Raw genomic sequence first — 24,372 nt, 5'->3', positions numbered from 1 at the left:
GTTCTCTTACCCCTCCTACTTGTGTTGCTTTCTTCTCATTGCTTCTTTATTCTTCTCTTCATCTGCAACTTCACCTTCACAATCTCTCCTTATCTCTACCTTTCTCTACTCTTGTCTTTCCATGTCCTCTCTGCTCTCTGTACTTCAGTAGAGTACCAGCTAGCTATAAGCACTCGGCTCTTCTCTTCCATTCCACTTTCTCCTGCATCCCAGTCAAGTAAGAGTAAACAGTTAATATTTTTATCTCTTGAATATATCTATTGTCGTTTTATTAGTAATGCTGCTTATAGCTAAATGTTGCAGGCCGTGTAAGACAATGAACATAAGTATGATATTCCATATACGCAGTATAGACACTATTAACTATGCATTATTAAATATGAATAGTAGAAAAATATGCTCTATGGCCATATGTATGTGTATATAAATATATTAGATGCTGCATTCCCCAGGCGCACTCACACACACGCACACACACACACACACAAACGGAGAGAGAGAGGAGTGCGCGCTGGGGCCATGCAGCATCATTTGAAACAATTCGTCGAATTTTCAAGTCTTATCAATTGCCTTTGCAGAACTCATCTCGAAATTTGCCACACGCACACGAACATTTTGCAGGCTGCTCTCACATTAAGAACTGTCGATCTATCATCGCCAGCTACGTAATATTAATTGTTTATTAAAAGTCAGTAACTAAGTGCATTGGTTTTTCTTTTCTGTTTTCATTGGATATCTCTTGGAGGGAGTTCGCTCGAACGCTGGTTCACAATATACAATTGGGATTCAGTGTCTGATATGGCGTCAGATCCTTGGTAATGGAGAAGAGGGCACCATCTCTGACCATTTTGTACATGAGAGCGCCCAGATTCTTGGCATCGTCGATGCCCGAATGCGCACGCCCCTCAAAGGCCAAGCCCACGTGGGAGAGGGCATCGCTGAAGTTGCACGGCCGATACTTGTACCATTCGCGGTAGATGGCGCGCACGTCGACCCACTGATTGAAGTAGGGCGCCTTGCGCATGCGCTTCCGTGTGCACTCCTTGTGCAGGCAGATGCCAAAGTCCCAGTCGGTCCAGGTGACGAAGGCGCAATTGCCCAGCAAGTTCGACTTGCTCGTCTTGGGCAGTATCAGACTCCGAGAGCGCAGCTCCTTGCGCAGCCACTCGTGGAACATCATTAGCGCCGTCTGCAGCGGCACACCTGTGTCCACAGTCTTCTGCTCGATGCCCGTTAGCTCAGTGCAGTAGGTGCTCAGGCGCGGTGACTCGATCGGCATGATATACTTGTGGAATTCCGACTCGATCTTGCCCGTTTTCAGATTGACGAGCACCGCTGGAAACTCTGCGGCGGAGATGAAACGAGTTCAATTAGAACAAAGCCGATAATTGGAGCGCTAGTGACTCACTCACCTATGATCTCTGCTTCCCGCCACTGCGGCGGCGCCTGCTTCTCCCAACATGTGGCCTCAAAGTCAACGGCAATCACATAACTAAATGGCTGCATTGCCAACTGTTTGGATTTGCGTGATTTCTTTGTCTTGACGCCAGCTGAGGCTGCGGCTGCGGCTGCAGCTTGAGCTTGGGCTGTTGTGGCAACGTCACCGGAAACACCGTTGATGCTGATATCGGCCTCGTTCTGCAGTTCATCCAAGGCGTTCGCAGGATCTGGTCGTCCACCCTCCACATACAACGTGTCTATCAGGCCCAGTTGTCTGCGAAAGAGAGCAAACAAAGGCACCAAAGGAAAAGAAAACGTTAGTGCACAAGATCTGTAAATGTTTCCTAATTTTTTTTGTCAATTTTTGTTATTTTTTTTTTTTAGAAAAATATATATGAAATATAATGTGATTTCTGGGCAACTTGTAGTTACACTCTAGGACTGACGTTATACAAACAAATCCTGCTCGACTTACTTACAATGCCTACGAAGCTGCTACTGCGATTATGAATTACAAATTACAAAATGAATTACAAATTCTAAATCGCCTCTCTCTTTGCTCGCTACTTCATTAGGTCTAGGCGGTTAATGCTATTAATGCTATATCAAATACATTGGGAGCATCAAGAGTTACAAATTGGCAATTGTTTATTTTAAACATAGGCTTTAACAACTTTATATAATTTAAATATGTTTAAATGTACGTGCAAACTATAAATATAGCAACGAAGTTCTATTTCTAATCACTTGGAATGCATTTCCTATCGCAATCCATTTCAATTCAGTCAAGCTTCTGTTGCACCTTCTCTCTAAAGCTGCTGCTGCTGCTGCTTTCCATAGCACACGATCATCGGCTTTTGCTGCCAGAGCAGGCCGTTTGTTTCAGCCAATGCTTTGGCCACCACCGCCGCCAATGCCTCTGCAGCTGCCGCATCCGAAGGGAGCTGCTTGAATGTCACAAACGCCTGTCCCTTCATGCGACCTTGTTGCATGACTTTGATATCCAGACTCTCGGCGGGCGCATATCGTGCATAGAGCAGACTGAGTTGGGTTTCTGTAATGCTCTTGTCGAGATTCTTGATGTACAACTTGTTGCTGGGCTCGCCTATTTTGTAATTCTTGTAGACTGGCAGCTCTTGCAGTTGTTCGGCGGACAAACGCTCCTCCGGCAACTGTGCGACGACAGGCAACACTGTCGGCAGCTTTAATTCGATTTTGCGTTGCATTGCAACAACAGGCGCATCGGGCACTGTCTTCTCCTTGACTGCCGCTGGCTTTTCCACTAGCAACGCCTGGCGAGCGCGCTTCCGATACTGCTCCAAAACGAGGCTATCAGCAGGTCTCTTCGCTCTTAGCTGCTGTTGGGGATTTGCCTGCTTGGGCTCCTCCTCCTTATCAGTCTCCAGCTCACTCTCAGTTTCACTCTCAATTAGTTCAGTTTGGGTGGCAACGTTTTCTGTTTGCCTTGAAGGCAATATGACGCCCTTGGGTCGCTCGCCAAAGGGCGGTGGCAAATTCATGCGATTCATTAGGTGTAGCACCTGCACATAGAAGCGCTTATCACTCTTCAGTGTTTCTCCGATGGCGGTCAGAATGTCGGCATTGACGGGCGGATATGCATAGCGCAGGTAAGGCGGTGGTGGCTGCATAAAGTCACATTGATTATTGCAGGCATACAACTTTTGCACATACTTGTTGATCTCGGAGTTCTGCTTCGATCGAGCCGGTGCGGTCGCTTGTGTTGACTTGTTAGCGGTCTTCTGCTTGGTTCCATCGGCATTTGCTCGGGGTCCAAAGTTGCTAACGCGCAGCGGCTTGTCAAGTATTTCGCTGAGACCCAACAGCTGTGCTAGGGCGGTCTGCGCCTCCTCGGCGTCTGCATATTCAATCAGTGCACGTTTGCGTCCAAAGGAGTTGAGTGAACGCGGTATAATCAATTTCAGTTCCTGTATCAATTGCGAGAATTCGCTCATGCTACAAGGCATGTTTTTTAGCAACAATTTGCTCGTCTCAACAAACATTTCTCTCATAAATTTCAATTACAACTAAAAATGTGCTACAAAAGCCATTGATTTAGTTATCGATTCGAAGTCGATAACATTTACTCAGATGAAAATGTTAACCAGTTTGTCTGCAGTACATTTTGCTTCTGTTATGAAGTTGTGCTGTTAAGTGTGGCCATTTGTATTTTATAGTCCTGTGCGCGCGTTTTCAATTTATTTTTTAAGTCTAAACGCATTTTGTTTGGTCGATATGCTTGCAAAGCGCTCAAAGAGATAAGCTGTTGTTACGTCTAAACATTTGACTTTCACTAATTGGAGCCAATGGCTTTGACTAATATTAACTCGTTTGTCAGCTTTTCACCGACTAACTAGCTCGTACCGGTTTAGCTTTCCAGATAAAATGCAACCAACTAATAACAGAAACAAATTATGCAACAAATGTGTTTATATATGACCCATGCACATATTAGCTAATGTATATTACGTGCTTTGAAATGTGTAAATCGCGTGCTATCACATTCATGGGTGTGTGCACTGTAATCGCAAATGCAAGGACACTAAACAATTAGTTAAGACAAATAAAGGGAATCTTTTAAAAATAAAAAAGAAATAAACAAAGATTAAGCTTTACAGTTCGCATATTTTGCAAGAGTCAATGCACTTTCTTTATAAAACTTGAAAGAATGTATGAAAATTGCAAATGCCTGACACAAACCGTTATGTTTTTGATATATGGCACACACACATTCGCACACATAACCTAACACAATGGTTTTATAAAAAGAGATCAACATACACACACACAGGCACATAGCGTGCAAAATCACTCAAAAGTCAGATTGCATAAAATTTGCAATGATTGAATGGACAACAAAAACAACAACAATGACAATGACAAAGTCGACGACATACTCTCACTTTCGTCCGGCTTGGCAGCATGTGGGAGGAGTGGAAGCGCGTACTAACGATGTCCACTGCAAATGCGGAAGCAGAGATATATTTAGTCCGGCAAACAGCGGGCAGCAGAAACATGCGAAAATTGGATTAATGAACTCACTCAGTCACTCGCTCTCTCGCTTTATCCGTCTCTCTCGGCAGGCGAAAGCAACAATGCAATGAGTGAAATTGATCGTTGCCATTTCAAGCGGCCCAAAGGGGTAATGTAGCTATATTTAGATAATGAATAGCTGGAACGGCTGGAAAGAGCATTGTCCTAATGAAGAGTTAATTGGAAATGAAATTGAAACACTTACTAGTGTAAGTGCTCTTTGCGCTCTAGCTCTCTACACTTTCTTTTTCCTTACTTGCAGCAGCAAGGAATGAGTGAAATTTGTTTTGTTTGGTTTATTATTATATTATTGCAGCTATATTTAGAACAAGCCTGGCTGTAAGTTGCATCGGTTAAATGGAGTGTTGATTGTAAAATTGCTCTCGCTCTCTTTGCCACTCAGAAAAGAGTTGTATGAGTGGAATTGAGCTTTGACTTGTCAAACGGCGCTAAAGGGATAAAGCATTTTTAGAAAACGTTCCTTTGAGTGAGGTGCAAATAGCTTTAGCGAAATACGAACTGGTAATATCCTAAATCATTTATATAAAAAGAGTGAATCTTTTTTTATATACCTTTAAATTTAAATTAATAAATTAAATTAAATATTTCATCAAACCATTATAATCTTTTAACTTAGAGAACGAGTGACTAAATAAGCTTTCTATTATTTATTTCACATTAGATAATCGACCATTAATATCTACATACTTTAAGGCTTTTTGTGAATGGGCAAGTGCAACAGGTTGACTTGGCCTAGACGTGTTTCGAAAAGTATTTATATTGTTTACGGTTATTTTACGTGATGTCGACAAGCCCCCAAAAAAAGTATTTTTTATGTCAATCAGAGGGGCGGCTCGTGCTGTCAATAATGCGTGCTTCGGGCACACGGCATGCCCGACTATCCACTAATTATCTGGCAAACAATGTCAATGGGCCGCAACACGTTAGCCGTGCACACAGTGGTTGACATTTCGTAGCCGGCAGCTCTGTAAACACCTGTCTCCACATATACTAAACATAAAATCACTGTATTTAAATAGACCTATTGTATATTATTAGTTAAGAAGGCCAGTTATTAGGGTGCTCATTGTCGAGGCTATATATATAACGTTCCAATGTCATTTTGAAGAATGCTGAGTTCCGTTTTGTGACTGGGGTTTCTATGCTTAACACTTGGTTCTGGGATATCGGAGTTTTTGAATTTTCTAGTATTATACTGTGAGTCTATGGAACAGAGAAGCAGACTATTTACCTCTGGATGGATCCCATCAATAATAATAATAGATAATATCAATATCTCATCTCAATTCGTCCTGTATTATTCAGTATTTCAGAAACTCTTTAAAGCTAGACCTGGTTTGAAACGTAGTAGCTTAAGGAATTCCTGTAGCACTCACAGTTTAGGTTAATCATCGGTAACTTTTTATGTAAACGTTAAAAGTCGTTAGCAGACTTCAGTTATGCTAAGCGAATAGGTTAGCATATCTAACAGTCAGACATGCTCATAGCCTATCTTATTTACACGCTCTTCACTTATGCCCCTAGAATAACGCCTAACTTGTGAGGTCTCAAGTAAGTTGTAACACTTTCAAAAACACGTTGGACTTCAAATAACAAAAAGCCGACCACAATTTATTGCCGTAAGTATGTTCATAGATATCTCGAGAGGTCTGCATGTTTGTGCAGGCCATGTGAAATTCGATAAGAGTGCAGAAGCAATTGTGGAAGTTGCCAAAAATAGCGCAATTGACTGAATCAATCAATGAACTTCCAGTTTGAAAAGCGAGCGACCAGAAGTTTTCAATAAATGTAAGTATATATATATATATATATGTGCACGAATATGTATACTATATATAAATATATATATCTGTGTATCAGGTGGGATGACAAATTTATACTTAATTGATATCAGTCGCTTGCGCCACTATAATAGGCCCATTTGGCTCTACTAATTGCCACTGTGGCAAATTGATAATTATATTCAAGGTCCTTGGGCAGTGCACCTTATAGACTGACATGCATACATACATACATATATACATATGTGTATATATGTCATATATATTATGTAATTGATATTGAAATTAGCAATTACAAGCTTAAGTTATGAACAGGTCGGGCCGCATTGTCAGCGTCTATACATCGTATATATCTACATCTATGGGAACGTACTTTGCATATATTGCGCATACGCCGCATGCACCGTTTGAATTGGAGACGCGTGCATGAAATTTGCTGGGCCAAATGTTCGCGCTCTCCACCTCTCCCCCTCTTCCTTGCACTAACACCAATAGCGTGCCTTTCACTCGCACCTAAATACAAATTCGATTGCATTTGTTTTGCTGCTGCCGGTTTTCCTCTTCATTTTCAATTATTTTTCTCTGTCATAAATATATTTACTTGCATTCGTCCCGTATATATATTTATGGCCCGGCCTGTGCGCGCATTTGTTCTTGACTTTGGATAAGTTTGGTAAAAACTGCTTTCAGCCGGATTTCCCACTGAATTCACACAAGCCCAACAACTGCCAGCAATATGATGACTTACAGTGGGCTATTTTCATTAGTTCCGTGACAAAATAACAAAGTTTCTTTTATATGTAACGTAAGTCCTTAGATAAAAGGGGTTTTTATTAGAAAACAAATTAACTTTAAATTAGTTTTTCAGTAAGAAAACTTTTTTTAAATGAAATCCAAATTAAACTAAAAACACTTTTAAATACTATTTAATATTTTACAAAAAGTTTTTCACATTCTTGTATTGCTATGATTCTTCGGCAAACTCTCAGTTGGTTTTATAAAATTTTGGTTTTTTGTTACATTTTCTGCCTACGCGCCCCACTGTGCCAAGTGTTGTCGGATGCGCAAGATCGATTCCAACATGTTTTGGTTCCTTCAATCACGATTTTATTATAGAATCTTATTGTTATGCGATAAAATTAGATATGTTAGGTACTATGGATACGCTAAGGCTTCGCATACACACCAATTATCATCTTTACTTGGTTGTTTTAGACAAACATTTATACTTCTCAAATATATTATAATATATTTTCGCTTATATATATTTTGTAAATGTTCCCGTTTGAAATTATATAGCTGCACCGACTGAAGTCTTTGCTTAGTTAATAGTCAATTTCGGTTTTTAATTATCTGTGAACGAGCATTGCGCAGTCGAGTGCAGCCGACTGAACAATTCTCATTTGCTAACATATTCCACTTGTAAATGCGTCTCAAAATAATTTTCTTCACTATTAAATGTGAGTTTTATTTATCGTGCTGTTTGTTATTCTTCTTCTTTCCCTCTACAATATTCTTTTTTTTTTATATTTAAAATGTACATCAAATTTTCATAGTTTAGCAATGCAATGGAATCTTCCAATCTCAAATTGTTATAGATTTATTAAAGATCTTACAAAATCTCTAATTAGCAAATATTCCAAATTATTTGAATTTAATTAAATAATTAAACTGTATTTGGTAACTTACAGATGCATTGCTAATGTTTCCCATTGATCTATTAACGTCCACATATTTCCTTAACTGTCAATTGTTTGGAGAATAATTTAATGAATTTTCATTAAAAATATTAAATGAAAAATTTGAATTTTCAATTGAGACTATTTCGACACGTTGACAAATGTCGACTGAATAAAACATTTTAGAACATAGCCATTTGTCTGGAGAGAATTAATAGTTGACCGAAAGCTTTGTTTAAAATGACAAAGCGCGCAACAATAACAAAACAACAACAAAAAGAGTAAAATGAAGAGGGGAATATAACAAATTCATTTATAGAGTAGAACAATGTCAATTAATAAAATATTCATAATTAAATTAAGAGACAGCAAGACAGCCCTAGCACATATATGTGTGCGTATGTATATGCATATATATATATATATATATATATATATACATATATATGTAACCTATACATATATAAATATATATATATTATACATTTGTCTGATTGTTTAGATTAGTGACAACCATACAAAGTATATTTACATTGTATACAAAGCTGAATGGCTGATAAATTGACTGACGGACAGACAGATTGATTGTTAAGTTATTGGACCAAGCGATTGGGAGATTGATTCATTGATCAACATATGACTGATCAACTGACTGATGTGCTGACTGTTTCATTGACTAATGAAATAATGACTGACTGCTTGATTGATTGAACCACTGAGTAATTAGCTGATGGCTTAGCTTAGTGATTGATTGACTGACGGATTGATTAGCTGATTGATTGACTGATATATATATTTATATATATATATGATATATATATATATATTTATATATATATATGATATATATATATATATGATATATATATTTATGAACTACAGAATATGTTAATATGCAAAAAGTATACAATGCATAAATATATTTATAAATACATACATATACACACACACATATATATATATACATATATTTATGCATACATGTATATATGTTTATAGAGTGCAGATTAAGTAGCTATTTAGATTACAATAATTATCAGCATGCACTTGTGTTTGCTTTTGCAATTTCAATTGTTGTGCAAAAACTCTAAAACTTTTCCATGTGCTCTATAAATATCAGCAGCAAAGGCCACAACAGGCCATCGGACGTATTGGGGCCACACAAACAAATGACAACAGCAACAACAACAACAACAATGCGGCCTCATCTATAATCATCATACAGGCACAGATAAAGATACAGATACAGATGCAGCTAAGATACAGCTGCAGATACAGATCCAAACATGGATAAAGCTGTAGATACAGATACAGATACAGATAAAGGTGCAGCTGCAAATGCAGCTACAGATACATATGCAGATCCATATACATAGTTGCAGATACATTCAGAGAGATATATGAACTGCACTTTTGCAGCTTCGTTTTCAATTGCTTTGGCAAATGCACTTGAGAGTTGGCCTCAGGCTGCGCAGATTGTCGGCGTTCGGCTCCAATTACATTCAATTACAATTGCGATTACAATTTCAATTACAACCCGGAGAAGTACGAAATGGCACGCCGAGCTATTTTTGGAGTGACAAACTCCAAAGTGGACCTAATTGAACTGTCGCCATTTATTTATGGGTTCAAATTGTGCAATGGGAAAAACACACATAGCAAGCTAATGTCCGAGGCAGTCAGTCTGAGCTGCACTGTAAAAAATTATGCTATACATTTGACCACATTTTAATCTAGTCGTAGAAATGAGTTTCAAAATGGACCCACTGCAGGAGTCGACTGTCTTTCCATACTCGTTCCTGAAGTGAGAAGAGTATATTGGCTTTTTAGTAATGTCTGCCTTAATGCTAGAGTTTAGGAATTGGAAACAAACGCGATCAGCTGTTAAGATCCTGCTGTTTCGATTAATCTCATTTAGACCATGCCCTATTAAAAATATATTCTATACTCTCTATACAATCTCTCTCTAAGCTATCTGTAAGCTCCCTCCCTCGCTCTATACTCTCTATACTCTTCATAAACACCCTACTCTACAGTTTAATCAAACACTATATATAATAACGCCTTGTTGGGTTGGGACAAATAGTAAAACACCTGTTTCTACATACATATTCCAAATCTAACATCTGTGTTACAGCTGATAACTTACAACAATCAATCAAAAATGTAGAGTTTAATAGCTGTTTTGGAGTATTACGCAGTCGCATGACTCGTAGTCGTTCAGCTAGCGACAGCAGGCGATGCCTAACTCGCTTTTTTTTTAAGTTTAATGCGTTTTTAATAGCAACAATGAATAACCCTATACTATATGTATTTTAACTTTCTGTTCTAAATTATTGTTAATCTATAGCATTAAAAACCACAAGCTTGATAGCTTGATAATTAATTAAAGAATGCAATTTAAGCTTGCCAGATATATTCTATAGCAGAAGTAATTGATATGTATTGAGCAGAGGAAAATAATAAAAGAAAATGGCATGCTGAACTGCCAATACTCTGCCAGGCATAAATTATATTGTAAGATATATAGTGGTTTACTTAAAGTAAAGAAGAGCAATTAAATGAAAGATGGGATGTAACTCCCAATTGAATTTGCAATTTAAAGCAATAAAAAATAAAATAAATATATAAATTAAAAAACACAAAAAAGTGAAATATAAACTAACTAAGCCAGTTAATGAAATTAAGTTAAATTGATACTTGCTAAGACAATAAAAAGCTGGCACACTACGATAATGACAACGCACGTGTAGGGTATTTGCCAAGGGAGAGATACTTTTGCTCAGGGCCAGGCCACACTAAAGAGCAATGACCAATGAAGCAATTGTAAACAGTTAAAATAACAATAATAAAAAAAAACAAGAACAATGTAGCGAATATTTGTTCAAAACTTACAAAATCTTGCTTAAAGCTTAAAGCTCCCTGTACTGTTCACTTCAGCTCAGTGAAAGAAGAGGGGCTGTAGCCCAAGCGTCAATTGCGCCTCACCGAGAGAAACAACAACAACAACACGAAGCACCAGCTCAAAAGTCAACAAGAACAACAACCATTACCGCAATCTGCATGCTAAATGTTAAGGTAAACATTGGGCTGGAATCGAGACAGAAAAGAAAAGAGAGAAAAGAGCAAAGCGAAATAAAAAGCATGGAGAACGACGTCGCAGTCGACGTCGCCACGAAGATTTTTGGCTTTGCGCTTATAAACAAAAATAATTTACGTATCTTAAATTATAGTACATACATTATGAACAAAATCTTGTGCATAATAAAAATATTATCAACAAATATTAAGAATTTCTTTTACATTTAGTTTTACATTCGATGTCTTCCACTTACAGTTCGACAAGCACAAAACAGAGCTGATATAGTTTCTTTGCCAAAACATTACACACTCATATGTAAGCTAATTTAGAACTTCTTTGCTACAGTTGTAGCTTCACTGTCTTCAGTTTACAGTTTCACAAGTACAAAAGGAGCTGCAGACTTACTCTAGATCCGTCATTGGGCAACACAAACTTTGAATGAGCTTATTCACTTACAGTTTTACATTCATTGCTGGTTATTTACAGTTTTCAAACACAAAAATAGACAAACAGTTGCCAAGATCTGTATATCAAATATTCCAGACAACGTACATTTTTTAATGGCTTATTCCCTACAGTTTTACATTCACTACTAGTTAATTACAGTTTCATGGTTAGCAAAGTAGTAATCAAGTAGCCTCTCAAAACTAATTAATAATGTAATTTATATGTAAGTAGAGTATCCGATATTCGCTTGAATGCCATGAATGAACTTTTTTTACTTCTTTCAGTTTATTGCACAGACTTGTCATTTGCAATGCACATAAAAGTGTGTGTGTTTTTGTGGTTGTGGGTATGTGTATGTGTGTGGATAGAGTATGTTTCATTTCTTGGACTCTCCTCTCACAGCACTTGCAAATCGATAAAAACAATTTTCAACCTACAATAGTCACAGCACGTGCCCGTTGTATACTACGTACATACCTGTACATACATATATTTATGCACATATATTATAATATAGCTACATTCATATTGATATATCAATTGGTGAAAGAGAAATAGTTTTGGGAATTGCAGACATGACAAAGCGGCGTTTTTGTAAGAGTTTGCAACGCGTCTTATTGGATTCTAGTTGCAATTCAGTTAGATTTCTTTAGTTGCATTTGCTACTTACCTTGCCAGTCTTATCAACGCCATTATTGTGCTAAATTGTTGGTCCAATTTATAATATAGAAACGTGTTTAGCGAGTTGAGTTGTAAAATATTCAACTTGAATGCGAAAAAAATTCGATTGGTTATTTTGGCAGTGCGAATAACGGCATTGGGCAAGGGCAAGGAAGCGCTGAAGGTGGACCGGTAAATTTTCTTTTGTTGTCTGCGCGCTTCCACAGACACAGATGCACATATGCACTCAACACGCACACACAAGCAAGCGCGCACACACACGCATATGCAGGCGGCGCACGGCCGGCACGTAACAAAAGGAGACGAATATCAAAATTGACGAAAAATTAACAACAATTGCGCGCGCACACAAAACTTCAGTCAATTCTCAAGCGTCCGTCTACAGCGAAGATCTGAATCTGCCGACCGGCACAGATGGATAAAAACAAACTGGCGACAATGGCAGCGACGGCGACAGCGACAGCGACAGCGACAGAATTAGCAGCAGCAGCAGCAAAAACATATGACCGAGCTTCCGGGTGTGACCAGTTGCAGAAACTAAAAAAAAGTGACATGTAAATATTAATTTCAATACTTGGTATATGTTGTTTGTAAAAAATATATATTATTATTATTAATTTTTAAATATTATGGGTATAGTTAAAGGTACATTTTGTAAGCTTTAATATGAATGAGTAAGTTTAATTCTTTAATGAAATGTTAATGTTATTAGTTGCCAATGTCTGGAAACACTAGAAGCTTAGGCGCCAACTGAACGTCCGTTAATATTTGAAAATAAATTTAAATACGTTCACTTTATATATTTTATATTCTGTATTATTTAATTATTATACATATTGTTATTTTTATTGCTATATTGAAGAAAATTGCCTTTAACTGTGTCGAGCTTAGAGAAAGTCAGTTAACAAACATTGTTTCAGTTCCAGCTCAGTATTTTTTATTAAGTGCTGATTTAATTCCGACTGTCTGGCAGTTTCAGTTCAGTATATGTTATTAAATGTTACTTTAATTTCGACTGTCTGGCAGCGCTAACGACATCTAGAGAGCCGTTGGCATTTGAAAATAATTCAAATACATTTTCCTTTGCAGCATCAGCATCTCGACCAGTTTAAACAATCGTATTTGTTCAAAATATATATTTTATTTTCATTCGACTGTCATTCAAAATGTGGGAACAACTGGAGGGATATCGCAATCTCTATCTGCAGAAAGAAATCAAAGACGTGATGAAGTCAAGTGCCGTTAATTGCCTACAGAGCAAAGGTAAAGTCGTACACCTGCCACGGTTTAGCTATTTATTGACAACATTCTTCACGCAGAATTCGATACATTCAGAAAGAAGCGCGATTGCTGCGTGAGATTCCAGCAACAATGCGCCAAGAGCTCCACTTACTTCCAAGATCGCGCTCAGCTGGCTTACGGCTTCTGGGCACTGCCCAAGCTAATGAAGGAAATAGACAGCGACGTCAATCTTACCCACTGGCGTGCCATTGTTTCGCTGACCGAATACCTGCTCAATCCCCAAAATGTGCAGCGTGCTGTGTTGGAGATGGATATAGTTAGGAAGTGAGTGGAGGGAACGAGTGAGCGAAGTTCCAACTAGAGACTTGAATCGGGAATCTGGAATCTGGAATCTGGAATCTAGAATCCTGGGTCTAGAATCTCCAATATTTCAATGTCCAATTCTCTTTCCATCTCTCTTCCCTTCCTTTCATCATTCCATCTTTTCATCTCGTCTTCCCCCCTTTCCCTCTTTCCTTCTTCCCCCTTCCCCCTTACCCCTCACCACTTTCCACCCTTCCACTCACTTCATTCGACTCTCCTTTTGCAGGCTTAAGAACGCATTCATGCGGATGCGTCTGAAGTTCCACGAGGAGCACTACGAGGAGATTGAGACATATCTGAGGCTCTTCAGTAGGTACTCCATTGACCATGCTTTGCCTCCACTCTAAGCTCGCCTCGCCCGTCTCAGACATCATCTCTCGCAACTTGAATGGCGCCGAGCAAATAGCCAATCGGAAGTGTCTGATGATCGAGTTCTATAAGATTCTGAAGGACATGGAGCCGCGCAAGGAGGATCTGGCCGCCGAGATACTGCGCAATCTGACGGGCAAGCCGAAGGGTAGTTGGTTTCGGTTGGACTTCGATGTGCCTTACGGATTTTTTAACACTTTCTCCACTTAGTGCTGGGCATTGTCCTGTCGGATGCCGAGAACTTGGGCTCGATTGCGACGTTCTTGAAGACGGATCCGTGCAAGCCGCTGTATCCGCCCGATCTGTGGCACCATCTGTGCCACATGCTGGAAGTGGTGCCCGAGCAGGGCATTGAGCTGGGCCTGTTCCAGCTGCTGCACTCGCGGATCGTCAATCGCCTGGCCAAGTTCTGGGAGATGAACTGCAAGGCGTTCGCTCTGCTGCTGCGCTGCTCGGAGGGGCAGCGGCTGTTCGACGACGTCGACGGCATCAAGATGATCTTCGAGATCTTCGAGGAGCGACGCATCGCCAAGGAGAAGAAGCTGCAGCACCAGCAGGTGCTCAACTATGAGTACGTCGTGCTCGCCCTGCTCAACGGGCTGCACAGCAAGCGCGCCCTGTGGCGCATGCGCGAGTTCACGCTGCTGATCTGCCACGTGGGGCGCGCCATGTACACCAGGAAGAACGCACGCCTGCAGCTCTACTGCCTGGAGGCGCTGCGCGCGATGGGCGTGATGCCGTGCAACAAGCGCTACATCATAGGCAACTGGCTGGAGGATATCTCCAGGCTGGTCTGCTACAGCGCCGAGGCGGAGTGCGCCCGAGACTCTCTGCTCGACTGGCTGCGTCGTGACATTGCTGACAACAGCTGAAGCAATGCTGACGCATCGTTATCTGCTCTTTATCTACTTTGGATTGTTGTTGAGACTAATTACAGTTACTTAAATTGCTTTGTGCGCGTATTTAACGGTTTTCTGATTGGGAAAAAAGTGGTTTGAATTGGGAATTTGTATTCACATATAATTAAGCTACTTTTCTTTGATTCTAGTTAGAATTCAATAGCAGTCTGGTATGTTAGAGCTTTTAGAAGGCTTCCAATTGGACGATGCAATGTTAAGCATTTCTGATTAGGGAAAGCTTGCTTGAAGCACAGATCGAATCGAATCGAATAATAAAGGCTTAACTGGGAAAAGTATAATTTCCTATTAGACCTCTATGGTATATAGAAAATTCTTTGATGTCGATTATTATTTTATTCCAGTTGGAAACTAATAACAAGCTCATTTACTACATGGAAAGAGCTATCCTAGATAATTCTGTAAAGCTGTAAAAAAAATGTAAAAATTTAAATCGCGATCTAATTGGATTAATTTGTTACCCAATTGGAGCATTTGTGGTAATACTAATGTTTTATATGTTGCTTTAGATGGATTCCAATTACAGATTATTTTTATTGTTTTAAGGCGCCTTCAGTGCGTTTCTGATTGGTACAAAAAAACATCGCCAGCCCCTGTTCTGCACTTCCGGTGCGGTTAACCGTTTCGCATTTCCCCTGTGTCCCCGCTGTCCCAAGCACTGTGCCAAAGCTTTGTTCAAAATAAGAGCCAAGCGGTTATAAAGCTCTCGCTCTCTCCCTTTGTCTTTCTCTAACAGCTGTTTGCTTAAGCTAGCTGAAATCATGAAAACAAAAAGAAAGAAGAGATGTTATTATATATTTATATATGTATATATATAGTATAGGTAAAAATAGAGATGTCTTGCTAATTGAGCTAGATTTCATAATTAAACTATAAGAAAAAACGTATTGAAAATATGGAAATATATATTTTAATTATATATATTTAAATTTATTATTTACAACAAAATAATATAACTTAATTTTATTTTTTTTTTTAATTTTATTTAATATTTAGTCATTCAACGTCTTGGTGCAAATTGAACAGTTTGATGCCTTGGAGAACTTTTCCAATTTCCGCTGCTTGCGCGTTGGTCGCCAATGGCATCAATAATGACCAGGAGATGCTGCAGCAGTAGCAGCAGCAGCAGCAACAGCAACATTAGTGGCAACGCTGACCAACCGTAGTCGAACCGCAGCGCGTTGGTGTCTGCGGTCAGTCAAGGCATTGCTCAATGTTTTATGCATCAGTATTTTTTTCCAGTATTTTTAAAGTATTTTTTTTCATTTGTTTTTCAGTTTTGTTGTGCGGCGACAAACTTGGCAAAGAGTTGCAAATTTTTTGAAAACTTATTCTGCAGCGGCGCGAGCTCGTAAACATTCTGCGCCTTTGGTTGCTTTGCTCGGAATCGTGGCGCAGGCAGAACCAATTCCCGACCCAATCGCAAAGTTTTGCTCGCTGTCATCGCTCGGCGGTTGGTCCTTTGAGCTGTCAACGATCCCTGGTTTCAGACTACGGATTCCTTTTTAGTCAACTTTTTAATTACCACAACGCGCAGCTCCTCCGCTTGCTGCTGCTGCTGCTGCTGCTGCTGCTACCGCCCACCTCAACTCGCCTTTCTTATGAAATGTTCTATGGAAATTTTTGCCTAATTTGCTTACGCAACCAAATTCACATTTTTTGTCACAAAAAACTTGTCACTTTTTGCCAATTCAATTAATTATATAACAAATTATGAGCGAACAGTAAATACTTTCAAGGTTTTCTCTGACAAATTAGCTAAATAAAAAACTTAAAAATATATAAAAATTTTTTTGTTAATTTATTACGGCTCTTTTTACACAAAAAATATGTTTTATACTCGCTCGTGATATAAAGAGAGTATATTGGCTTCGTGTAGAGCTATTATGTAGTGCGTTTTGCAAAGTTTTTTCCTATTTCTACTATGCAGCATTGAAGCAATAATTTTTACAGGGTATTCATTTTGTTTTTTATTTTTATTTTATTTATTTCTATTTTATTTATTTTTATTTTTTTATTTTATTTATTTTTATTTTATTTTATTTTATTTATTTTTTATTATGCATAGCAATGTGTTGAAAATATATGAATATAAATATTTCATAATTATAGCATATTATTTTATAATATATTTTATATATATATAATATATTTTTATATATTTAATAATAAATTTTTATATATTTAATAATATATTTTTATATATTTATAATATATTTTTATATATATTTTATTAATTTTGTTTTTTATTTTTATTTTATTTAAAATTTTATTTTATTTTATTTATTTTTTATTATGCATAGCAATAAGTGTTGAAAATATATGAATATAAATATTTCATAATTATAGCATATTATTTTATAATATATTTTATATATATATATAATATATTTTTATATATTTAATAATATATTTTTATATATTTATAATATATTTATATATATATTTTGTAATTTTTACAGGGTATTAAAACAACCAAAATATATATATTTATTGTTATGAATAGTGGAAAATGTGCAAGAAATATTGACACAATTATAAATTTTCTATGCATTATAATTCTCTTAATTTACAGGGTATTTGTGTAATCAAGTAACAGATTTACTAATTCTAATCTTTAAATATTTATGAATTATTGTCATTTAATATAGAGTAGTTCATGTTTAAGTTAAATAATAATGAGCCTACGTTTTACAGGGTATTCGTGCAGTGCCAGAGGGAAAGAGTATGCGTGTTAATAGTCGAATTGGCCTTGTCATTTGCGAGGCATTAGCAGGCTAATGAAGGCCATTTGCTGTGGATGGACGGCACTCGTAGCTGAGTGACTTCGAGTCAGTTGTGTTGGCGTTGCAGGTGCAACACAGGTGTCATGGCATTTCTGCGCTCATTCCGCATCAGCAATCGATACATACGCTTCTCCGCCTTGGTGCTGCTGCGCTTCTATCTGGCGCAGTTCTACTTCTTGGGCCTGCTGCGGCTGCGCTACAAGCGGATGGGCAACGCGGTCCACCTGACCCCCTACAGCGTGACGATCTCGCGGCTGCTGGCGCTGCCCTTCGCCTACTTCCTCAGCTTGGCGGCGCTCAGTCCGTACGCCTCGCTGCTGTACATGCAGCCGTATCTGTTTCTCTGCTACTTCCTGTGGCAGCCGCGGCGCGTGCACGAGCAGCGCGTGCGCGTGATCAACGGCTTCTTGCGTCTGGCGCCGGCGCTCTACCGGCTGAGCCGGCGCCAGTTGCAGGTGTCGTGGCTGCTGGTGGTCCAGCTGGCCCTGAAGCTGCTCACAATGAAGATCTATCTGTGGCTCTACTCCTCGCACACGGACGGCCTGCAGAAGTTCGTCTTTCTCGTGAGCTTCGTCCTGCCCGGCAGCCTGTCCGTCTGGTGCCTGGACATGGCGGCGCATCTGATCAACATCTGCTTGTACCTGCTGCTCGCTTCCTTCGAGCAGCTGAACGCGGAGCTGCGCCAGCAGCTGGAGCAGCTGCACATGAAGACGCTGCATGCGGACTATGGAGCCGTGAAGCGCCTGCAGCGGCGTCTGCGCTACATACAGCGCCTCTATGTGGCCTATGCGCGCCTCACGCAGCAGCTGCTGGACACCTTGGCGCCGCAGCTGCTGCAGATCGTCGTCTACAATCTGACGATGATCTTTGCCCTGTCGTTCGCCCACTGGCGTCGCCTGCTGGACATACTGATGCTGGCGAACGGCCTGCGCCTGCTGTTCCAAACGCTGGACGCGCTCCTCGTGGCCACCAGCTCGCCGCAGGACACCACGTGGACGCATCTGGCACAGCTGCTGCAGCTCAACCAGGCGCTGGCCCTGCACGGCTGGCTGCATCGGCACACGGCCGGCTACACGGCCGTTCACATGGACAGCTCGGGGCAGAGCATGCGGCGTGTCCTGCTGCAGCCACGCCTCCAGATCCTGGGCCTCTTCACGCCCAATCGCCGCTTCTTCTTTCGCCTGCTCTTCTGCTACTGCAGCTATCTCTATGTCAGCTACATGTGGCACAAGCGACTGCCAGTTAGCAGGGGCGACATACTCAACTTTCTCATACTCTGAGAGACGCTTGGCAAATGGTGAAATCTGAAATATATTTTATGATATTTATGTGTTATATATAAGTCGGAGATTTGCTTGATTTGTATTAATATATGCTAAAATATTGTAAATGCTACTTATGAAAGCAGAATGAACTCAGGCAGCGCCTCGAAAGGACGAGCCAATGACAACTGCGTGTGGGCGTCTTCCAGTGTTGCAAGTTACGGGTTTGTCTTTCAGTGTTGCAAGTTAAGAGTTGGTCTTCCAGTGTTACGAGGCCTGAAAGCAGCTCAACCTGAGGCACTAACAGGGAGACAGCGTGAGAGCAGATGGAAGAGACTCGCTGCGTTCTGAGCGTGTTTAAATAAGGGAAAGTAAAATCAATTTAGAAATGCCTGTTGTAGTGGCAGCAGCTTCATCTTCAATCAATATATATATATATATATATATATATATATAATAGAGCATTAGTTTGAGCTTCATCTTCAATCAATATATATATATATAAATTATAAGTTTTCCAGTCCTGTGGTGACTGAAAGTTAGGTTGAGAGGCGACTGTGCCTCTTATTGCTGGCCTCGGGCTCAGACAATGAAATAAGCCATTTAACGAGCAAATGACGGAGTGAATATTTATTTAAGCGGTTTACTGGAAGAACGCTTTTTAACCCTGCTTTTAATTGTTCTTTTTTGAATAATCGAAACAGTTAATTTTATTGGTTTTTCTTATTATATTCACTATTTTTAGTTTTACTTATATGACACCAATTTTTAGCATGTCCTATCAGTACGAGTTAAAACACGAGACTGATCTATATTTTTACAAATCATAGCCTCACCGGCGTAAGTAGAGTTGCCCTTGCCAGGGCTGTTCCTTAACTTGTCTAGCACCCGATAATAAGTGTTGAATAATACCTTACATTAAGTGTTATAAGCTAACTAAGTGTTATAAGTTAACTACCCCCCCCCTCAAGTGTACGGTCGTCCTCGACCGACCCAATTCCAGCGACGACTCCTCGCAAGTGCTTCGCGGACTTCTTTGCGTCGATGATCCACCAAAGAGTGAAGCCAATGCAGATTAAAGCACAGCATATGGCTCCTCTTTCGGAGTGCCGTACAACGACACATCATCAAAGTGCACCATTTCGGTTCCTTGGTCGCATATTAGCAGCGGTGACCAGCGAGTCGGTGCAGGTGTTCTCGAATGAAATCCGCAAGTCGTTCTCATTCACATTCAATACGGAGCAGTATGAGCAGCGTACTGATTCTTCGCTATCGCCGTTCAGCAGGCGCTTACTAAGCTTGCTCTTGCGCCTACGTATGTGGCGTCTGTTGAAGCTGTTGGTGCACGACGTGGACGTGGGCCTTGGCATCGGATGATGCATACCAAAGTTGTGCAGCTGCAGCGACTTGAGTGTGGCTGGCGCCGTCGATGACTGGCCGTGCACGTGCCCGTGATGGCCGTGATGACTGTGTCCCACCACTCCAGCGATGCTATGAGCCGTTACTGGACGAGTGATGTGTGTAGTCTGTCGGCGCGCTCAGCTGGCGATTGAATTCGGCCTTGCGGCGCGTCAAGTCCGTCAGGCAGTATTTGTTCAGATGGCCGTTGCTGGAGACAGGGCTCTTGGGCGATGATGCCAGATGCTGCGTATAGGCCGAAGGAGTTGCTGCTCACGCTTAGCTTATTGCCGGCGTTGTGCAGCAGATTGTTACAGTTCTTGCCGCTGATCTTGGCCGACTTTTGCCCGTCGTCGGTATCGTGTTGCTGCTGCTGCTAGCCGCCCTGTACTCCTTGTCGTCGCTCTCGCTGCGCACCGATGCTCGATACGCAGGAAATGTCTTCGTCTTGCTCTTCAGAGAGCCGTTCAGCAGTAGCTGCTGTTGCCGTGCGGCAACTGCCGACAATGCCGGCAGCTGCAGTTGACGTGACGCCGCTGCCGATGAGGATGAGGATGAGCCGGCAGCTGTGGCAGGTGTCGACAGAGATGGGCAGCGGTTGGAGCAACCTGTGGCTGTGAAACTTCTTGAATTAATGCAGTTGGCGGTGTTTTGGGGATTTCTTGACTTGGTTCTAGTATGGATGAAGAGTCGCTTGGCTCTGCCGCCGCGAAGAGTTCGTTAGTTGTTGCTGGCTGATGAGCTTCTACTGTTGGTGGTGGTGCCGTGAACAAGGGGGTTTCCTCAACGATTCCGCTTGTAGATTTGCATGCTGTGGTTCTGGCTTAGCATCCAACTATGGGGCGAATAGAGCTGTTGCTGGTTCTTGTGGACGACAGGATAAATCGTAATTTTTCTGCAGGCTTTTTTAATTTTTGGGAATTTGGTTATAAAATGTATAGTGTTGACGGATTCCTCTAGCCAAATTGATTTTAAATCTGAGGAGTCCAAAATGTTTGGGCTAACAATGAGCCTTCGCGAGAGTAATAGCAAGCATTAAACTTTGCAACTCGATCGTCCGCATTCTGTTTCTGGACAGTGTTTCAGTGTTTCAAATAAATAAATCAATTTGTGAGTTTTGGCTATCCCGAGAACTCCATTGACAGCAAATGTTAACTGGTTAAGCTGGTCTTGAACCTCAGTGTTTACTTCTATCCGTCTACTGTTGGCATTCATTAGTCGCATTTCAGTGGACCTAATCTACTCTAAATGACCGGCATCGGGTGTACCCGCCACCAAATTGTTTTATAAAAATTATGCCAAGTGGCTAAAGGTAAATTGAAAAACTATATCTAACTTATTCTAAATTGCCTAGCGGCTTATAATAAAAGGTGTAATAAAAAAACAAGGGAGTCATCTTAGGTTGTCCTTGTGGACCACCCTTCCTTTAATGAGGACCTCGGTCCCCAGGTCTGCTTCCACGGCCTTCTCGACACATAAAGGTGTGAGTTTGTTTCCGAGCCGTCGGTTGGACTTGACCAAATCCTTGTCACCAACATCGAAGACTCTATTCTGCCGCTTTGCGTTCTCCCTAGCTCTGAGCGTCGTCTGAGCGTTTCTGATCTTTTCTTCTATCTTTTCTTGTGGCTCTTGTTTTTTGGGGTGTCTATCATACTTAGCCCTAGCACATGTTTTGCAGTTTTGTACTATTTCCTTGGCAATTTTTGCCATCCGTGGAAAGTAGTACTCCGAGAGTACCTGCTTAACATTTTCCTGTGCAGACCTATGGGCCCTATTATGCTCGACTGTGAGGATTTCCCTTCCTTCTCCAACCGCAAATATGTCCACTACGCGATTTTTGCAATGCCAGAACTTTGTGGCTGGGTATCTTCGCACCAATGCATCTTGTATCATTGCAAGCGTGTGTAAATTACAGTGGAGAGCATTTACGCATTTGGGTGAGACTACATCTTCGAGCTCGTCTAGCAGCGATTCGACGCATGTATAGCTGATCAAGTAGCGTTTCTTATTTCCAAAAAGAATAAAACTTCGTTTTAAGGGGAAACGCGCCTCTTCTAGCACTATCTGGTTTTGAAAACAGTTCAAGGGTTTGTCTGTCGTCTCAATGGTGTTGGTGAGAGATACCTCACTGTGGATCGTTGCTGCGCAGGACTCAATTTCTTGCTCATTTATAGCGTTGAGCTGCTGTCTTGACAAGGCATCCGCAACCAGATTGTCCTTGCCAGGTTTATAGAAGATACGTGCATTAGACTCGTCAATGCGCGCTTTCCACCTTTTGATTTTCGCATTTGGATTAGATTCCGAAACTGCGAAGGTCAAGGGTTGATGGTCAGTGAAGATATTAATGTCTTTCACCCCATACAAATAGTGCCTTAATTTGGCAAGTGACCATACAATGGCCAATAACTCTCTCTCATTGGTTGCATAGTTAACCTCACTGTCCTTCAATGTTCTTGAAATCATTGTTATAGGACGACCCTCTTGAGACAAAACTGCACCTATGCCGTGAGCCGAAGCATCGGTCGTTAGATCGAATGGCTTCTTAAAATCGGGGTACCTGAGCATTACATTCTCGGATGACAAAATATCGCGCAACTTCTGAAATGCCCTCTGCTGCACTTCAGAGAATTGAACCTTTATATTTCTGGACCTATGCTTACTGACTGTTCCATTTTCACCCTTCAGGATATTCGAGATGGGTCTTGCTATTGCGGCGAAGTCCCTAATGAAACATCTGTAATAACTTGCGAGGCCTAGAAATGATCTAACCTCGAACAGCGTTTTTGGTTCTGGATACTCCTGTATTGCCCTAACCTTTTCAGGATCCGTCGTGGTGCCAGTGCTGGTGACTACGAAACCAAGAAAGTTCACGCTTTTCTTAAAAAAACGTGACTTTTTGACGGAGACCCTCATGTTTGCTTTGTATAAGCTTTTTAGGACCCGATCCACGTGTTTAATGTGGGATTCCTCATCTTCTGAAAAGATGATTACGTCATTGACATCAACATAGCAAAATTTGCCAATCTGCTCTCGCAGTATGTCGTCGATGGTTCTTTGAAAAATGCTTGCTGCATTCTTTAATCCAAAGGGGAGTCTTTTGAACTCGTATTTCCCCCCGTTCACAGAGAAAGAGGTTTTTTCACGGTCGCGTTCAGCGAGTATGATCTGGTGATAACCAGACTTGAGGTCTAATGTTGAAAAGAATTTGGCTCTCCCCAAATTCCCCAATATCATTGATATATTTGGCATAGGGTATTTGTCCGGCACGGTTTTTTCGTTAAGTTTACGAAAGTCCATTACCAACCTCATTTTCCTATTGCCCGCTTCATAAGTGCCCTTCTTGTCTACTACCCATATTGGGTTATTGTAGGGAGAGACGGACTTTTGAATTATATCATTCTTTAGTAGATCTTTGATTTCTTTATTAACGAAATCAGCCGCTCCCATTGGATATGGGTAAAGCTTGGTATAGATCGGTTGCTCATCTATGGTCCTAATGGTAGCCACGACTGATGTGTTATACGGCAACGTCTCGTCTGGGTCTGCAAAGGCCTTTTGTCTGGTCTTCAGCATTTTCAAAAAAGAACTTCTAACTAATGGGGATGCATCTGCTATTTGTTCAGCTAACTCATTAATTCTTTGAGTCAATGCATGCTCCCTCTGCTGGTTTACAGCAGCCTGTTCGGCTAAAGCTTTGCTGATAGCCGTCCTTATTACTTCCGTAAGCTGATCTACATCCATTCTACCTGATGGTGGGAGAACTGCACAGTCGGAATCTGAGTCGCTAGACTGCCTGCGAGGGTTTCTCTATTGGTTGAACCGAGACATGCGCAGGTCAGTGGTCGCGAAAAAA

The 24,372-nt window shown here is 40.7% G+C and overlaps 3 protein-coding genes and 1 long non-coding RNA gene across 5 annotated transcripts; 2 read left to right on the top strand and 2 right to left on the bottom strand.

Moving 5' to 3' along the window:
• Window positions 1–237: 237 nt before the first annotated feature.
• LOC111597011 (ERI1 exoribonuclease 2-like) lies at window positions 238–12,616 on the bottom strand. Of its 2 annotated transcripts, none has more exons than XM_023311516.2 (3): window positions 12,172–12,616; window positions 1,413–1,714; window positions 238–1,344 (listed from the first exon to the last, which is right to left on the bottom strand). In XM_023311516.2, exons 1-3 carry the CDS (start codon window positions 12,192–12,194, stop codon window positions 767–769), a joined length of 903 nt encoding a protein of 300 aa, XP_023167284.2. In that variant the 5' UTR covers window positions 12,195–12,616; the 3' UTR covers window positions 238–766. The 2 variants fall into 2 exon arrangements, with proteins under 2 accessions (XP_023167284.2, XP_023167283.2); XM_023311515.2 differs by lacking the exon at window positions 12,172–12,616 and adding an exon at window positions 3,133–3,506.
• LOC111597013 lies at window positions 7,272–8,123 on the bottom strand. Its single transcript, XR_002751281.2, has 3 exons — window positions 7,983–8,123; window positions 7,480–7,916; window positions 7,272–7,412 (listed from the first exon to the last, which is right to left on the bottom strand). It is a non-coding gene; the product is annotated as an uncharacterized LOC111597013 (long non-coding RNA).
• A 576-nt stretch (window positions 12,617–13,192) lies between the features above and the next one.
• LOC111597063 lies at window positions 13,193–15,111 on the top strand. The gene is made up of 5 exons (XM_023311590.2): window positions 13,193–13,445; window positions 13,502–13,748; window positions 14,014–14,096; window positions 14,155–14,304; window positions 14,367–15,111. The coding sequence occupies exons 1-5, from the start codon at window positions 13,349–13,351 to the stop codon at window positions 15,026–15,028; spliced, it is 1,239 nt and encodes a 412-aa protein (XP_023167358.1). The 5' UTR covers window positions 13,193–13,348; the 3' UTR covers window positions 15,029–15,111.
• A 2,687-nt stretch (window positions 15,112–17,798) lies between these two features.
• LOC111597083 lies at window positions 17,799–19,204 on the top strand. Its single transcript, XM_023311617.2, has one exon. The coding sequence runs from the start codon at window positions 17,943–17,945 to the stop codon at window positions 19,137–19,139; it is 1,197 nt and encodes a 398-aa protein (XP_023167385.2). The 5' UTR covers window positions 17,799–17,942; the 3' UTR covers window positions 19,140–19,204.
• Window positions 19,205–24,372: the final 5,168 nt, after the last annotated feature.

The sequence above is a fragment of the Drosophila hydei genome, unplaced genomic scaffold (assembly GCF_003285905.1).
Source record: "Drosophila hydei strain 15085-1641.00,03,60 unplaced genomic scaffold, DhydRS2 tig00008130-arrow-arrow-pilon, whole genome shotgun sequence".
In the NCBI taxonomy this organism is placed as follows: Eukaryota; Metazoa; Arthropoda; class Insecta; order Diptera; family Drosophilidae; genus Drosophila; species Drosophila hydei.
Note: the sequence above shows the minus strand (reverse complement) of the source record. Positions and strands in the feature narration are given on the sequence as shown.

Coding starts and splice junctions, on each gene's coding strand:
- LOC111597011 (XM_023311515.2), bottom strand. CDS start 3,470: ATGAGAGAAATGTTTGTTGAGACGAGCAAATTGTTGCTAAAAAACATG. Junction 1,715..3,132: donor CAGAACTCCGAGATCAACAA/GTATGTGCAAAA, acceptor TCTCTTTCGCAG/ACAACTGGGCCTGATAGACA. Junction 1,345..1,412: donor GCGGGAAGCAGAGATCATAG/GTGAGTGAGTCA, acceptor TCTCCGCCGCAG/AGTTTCCAGCGGTGCTCGTC.
- LOC111597063 (XM_023311590.2), top strand. CDS start 13,349: ATGTGGGAACAACTGGAGGGATATCGCAATCTCTATCTGCAGAAAGAA. Junction 13,446..13,501: donor TAATTGCCTACAGAGCAAAG/GTAAAGTCGTAC, acceptor TTCTTCACGCAG/AATTCGATACATTCAGAAAG. Junction 14,305..14,366: donor TCTGACGGGCAAGCCGAAGG/GTAGTTGGTTTC, acceptor TTCTCCACTTAG/TGCTGGGCATTGTCCTGTCG.
- LOC111597083 (XM_023311617.2), top strand. CDS start 17,943: ATGGCATTTCTGCGCTCATTCCGCATCAGCAATCGATACATACGCTTC.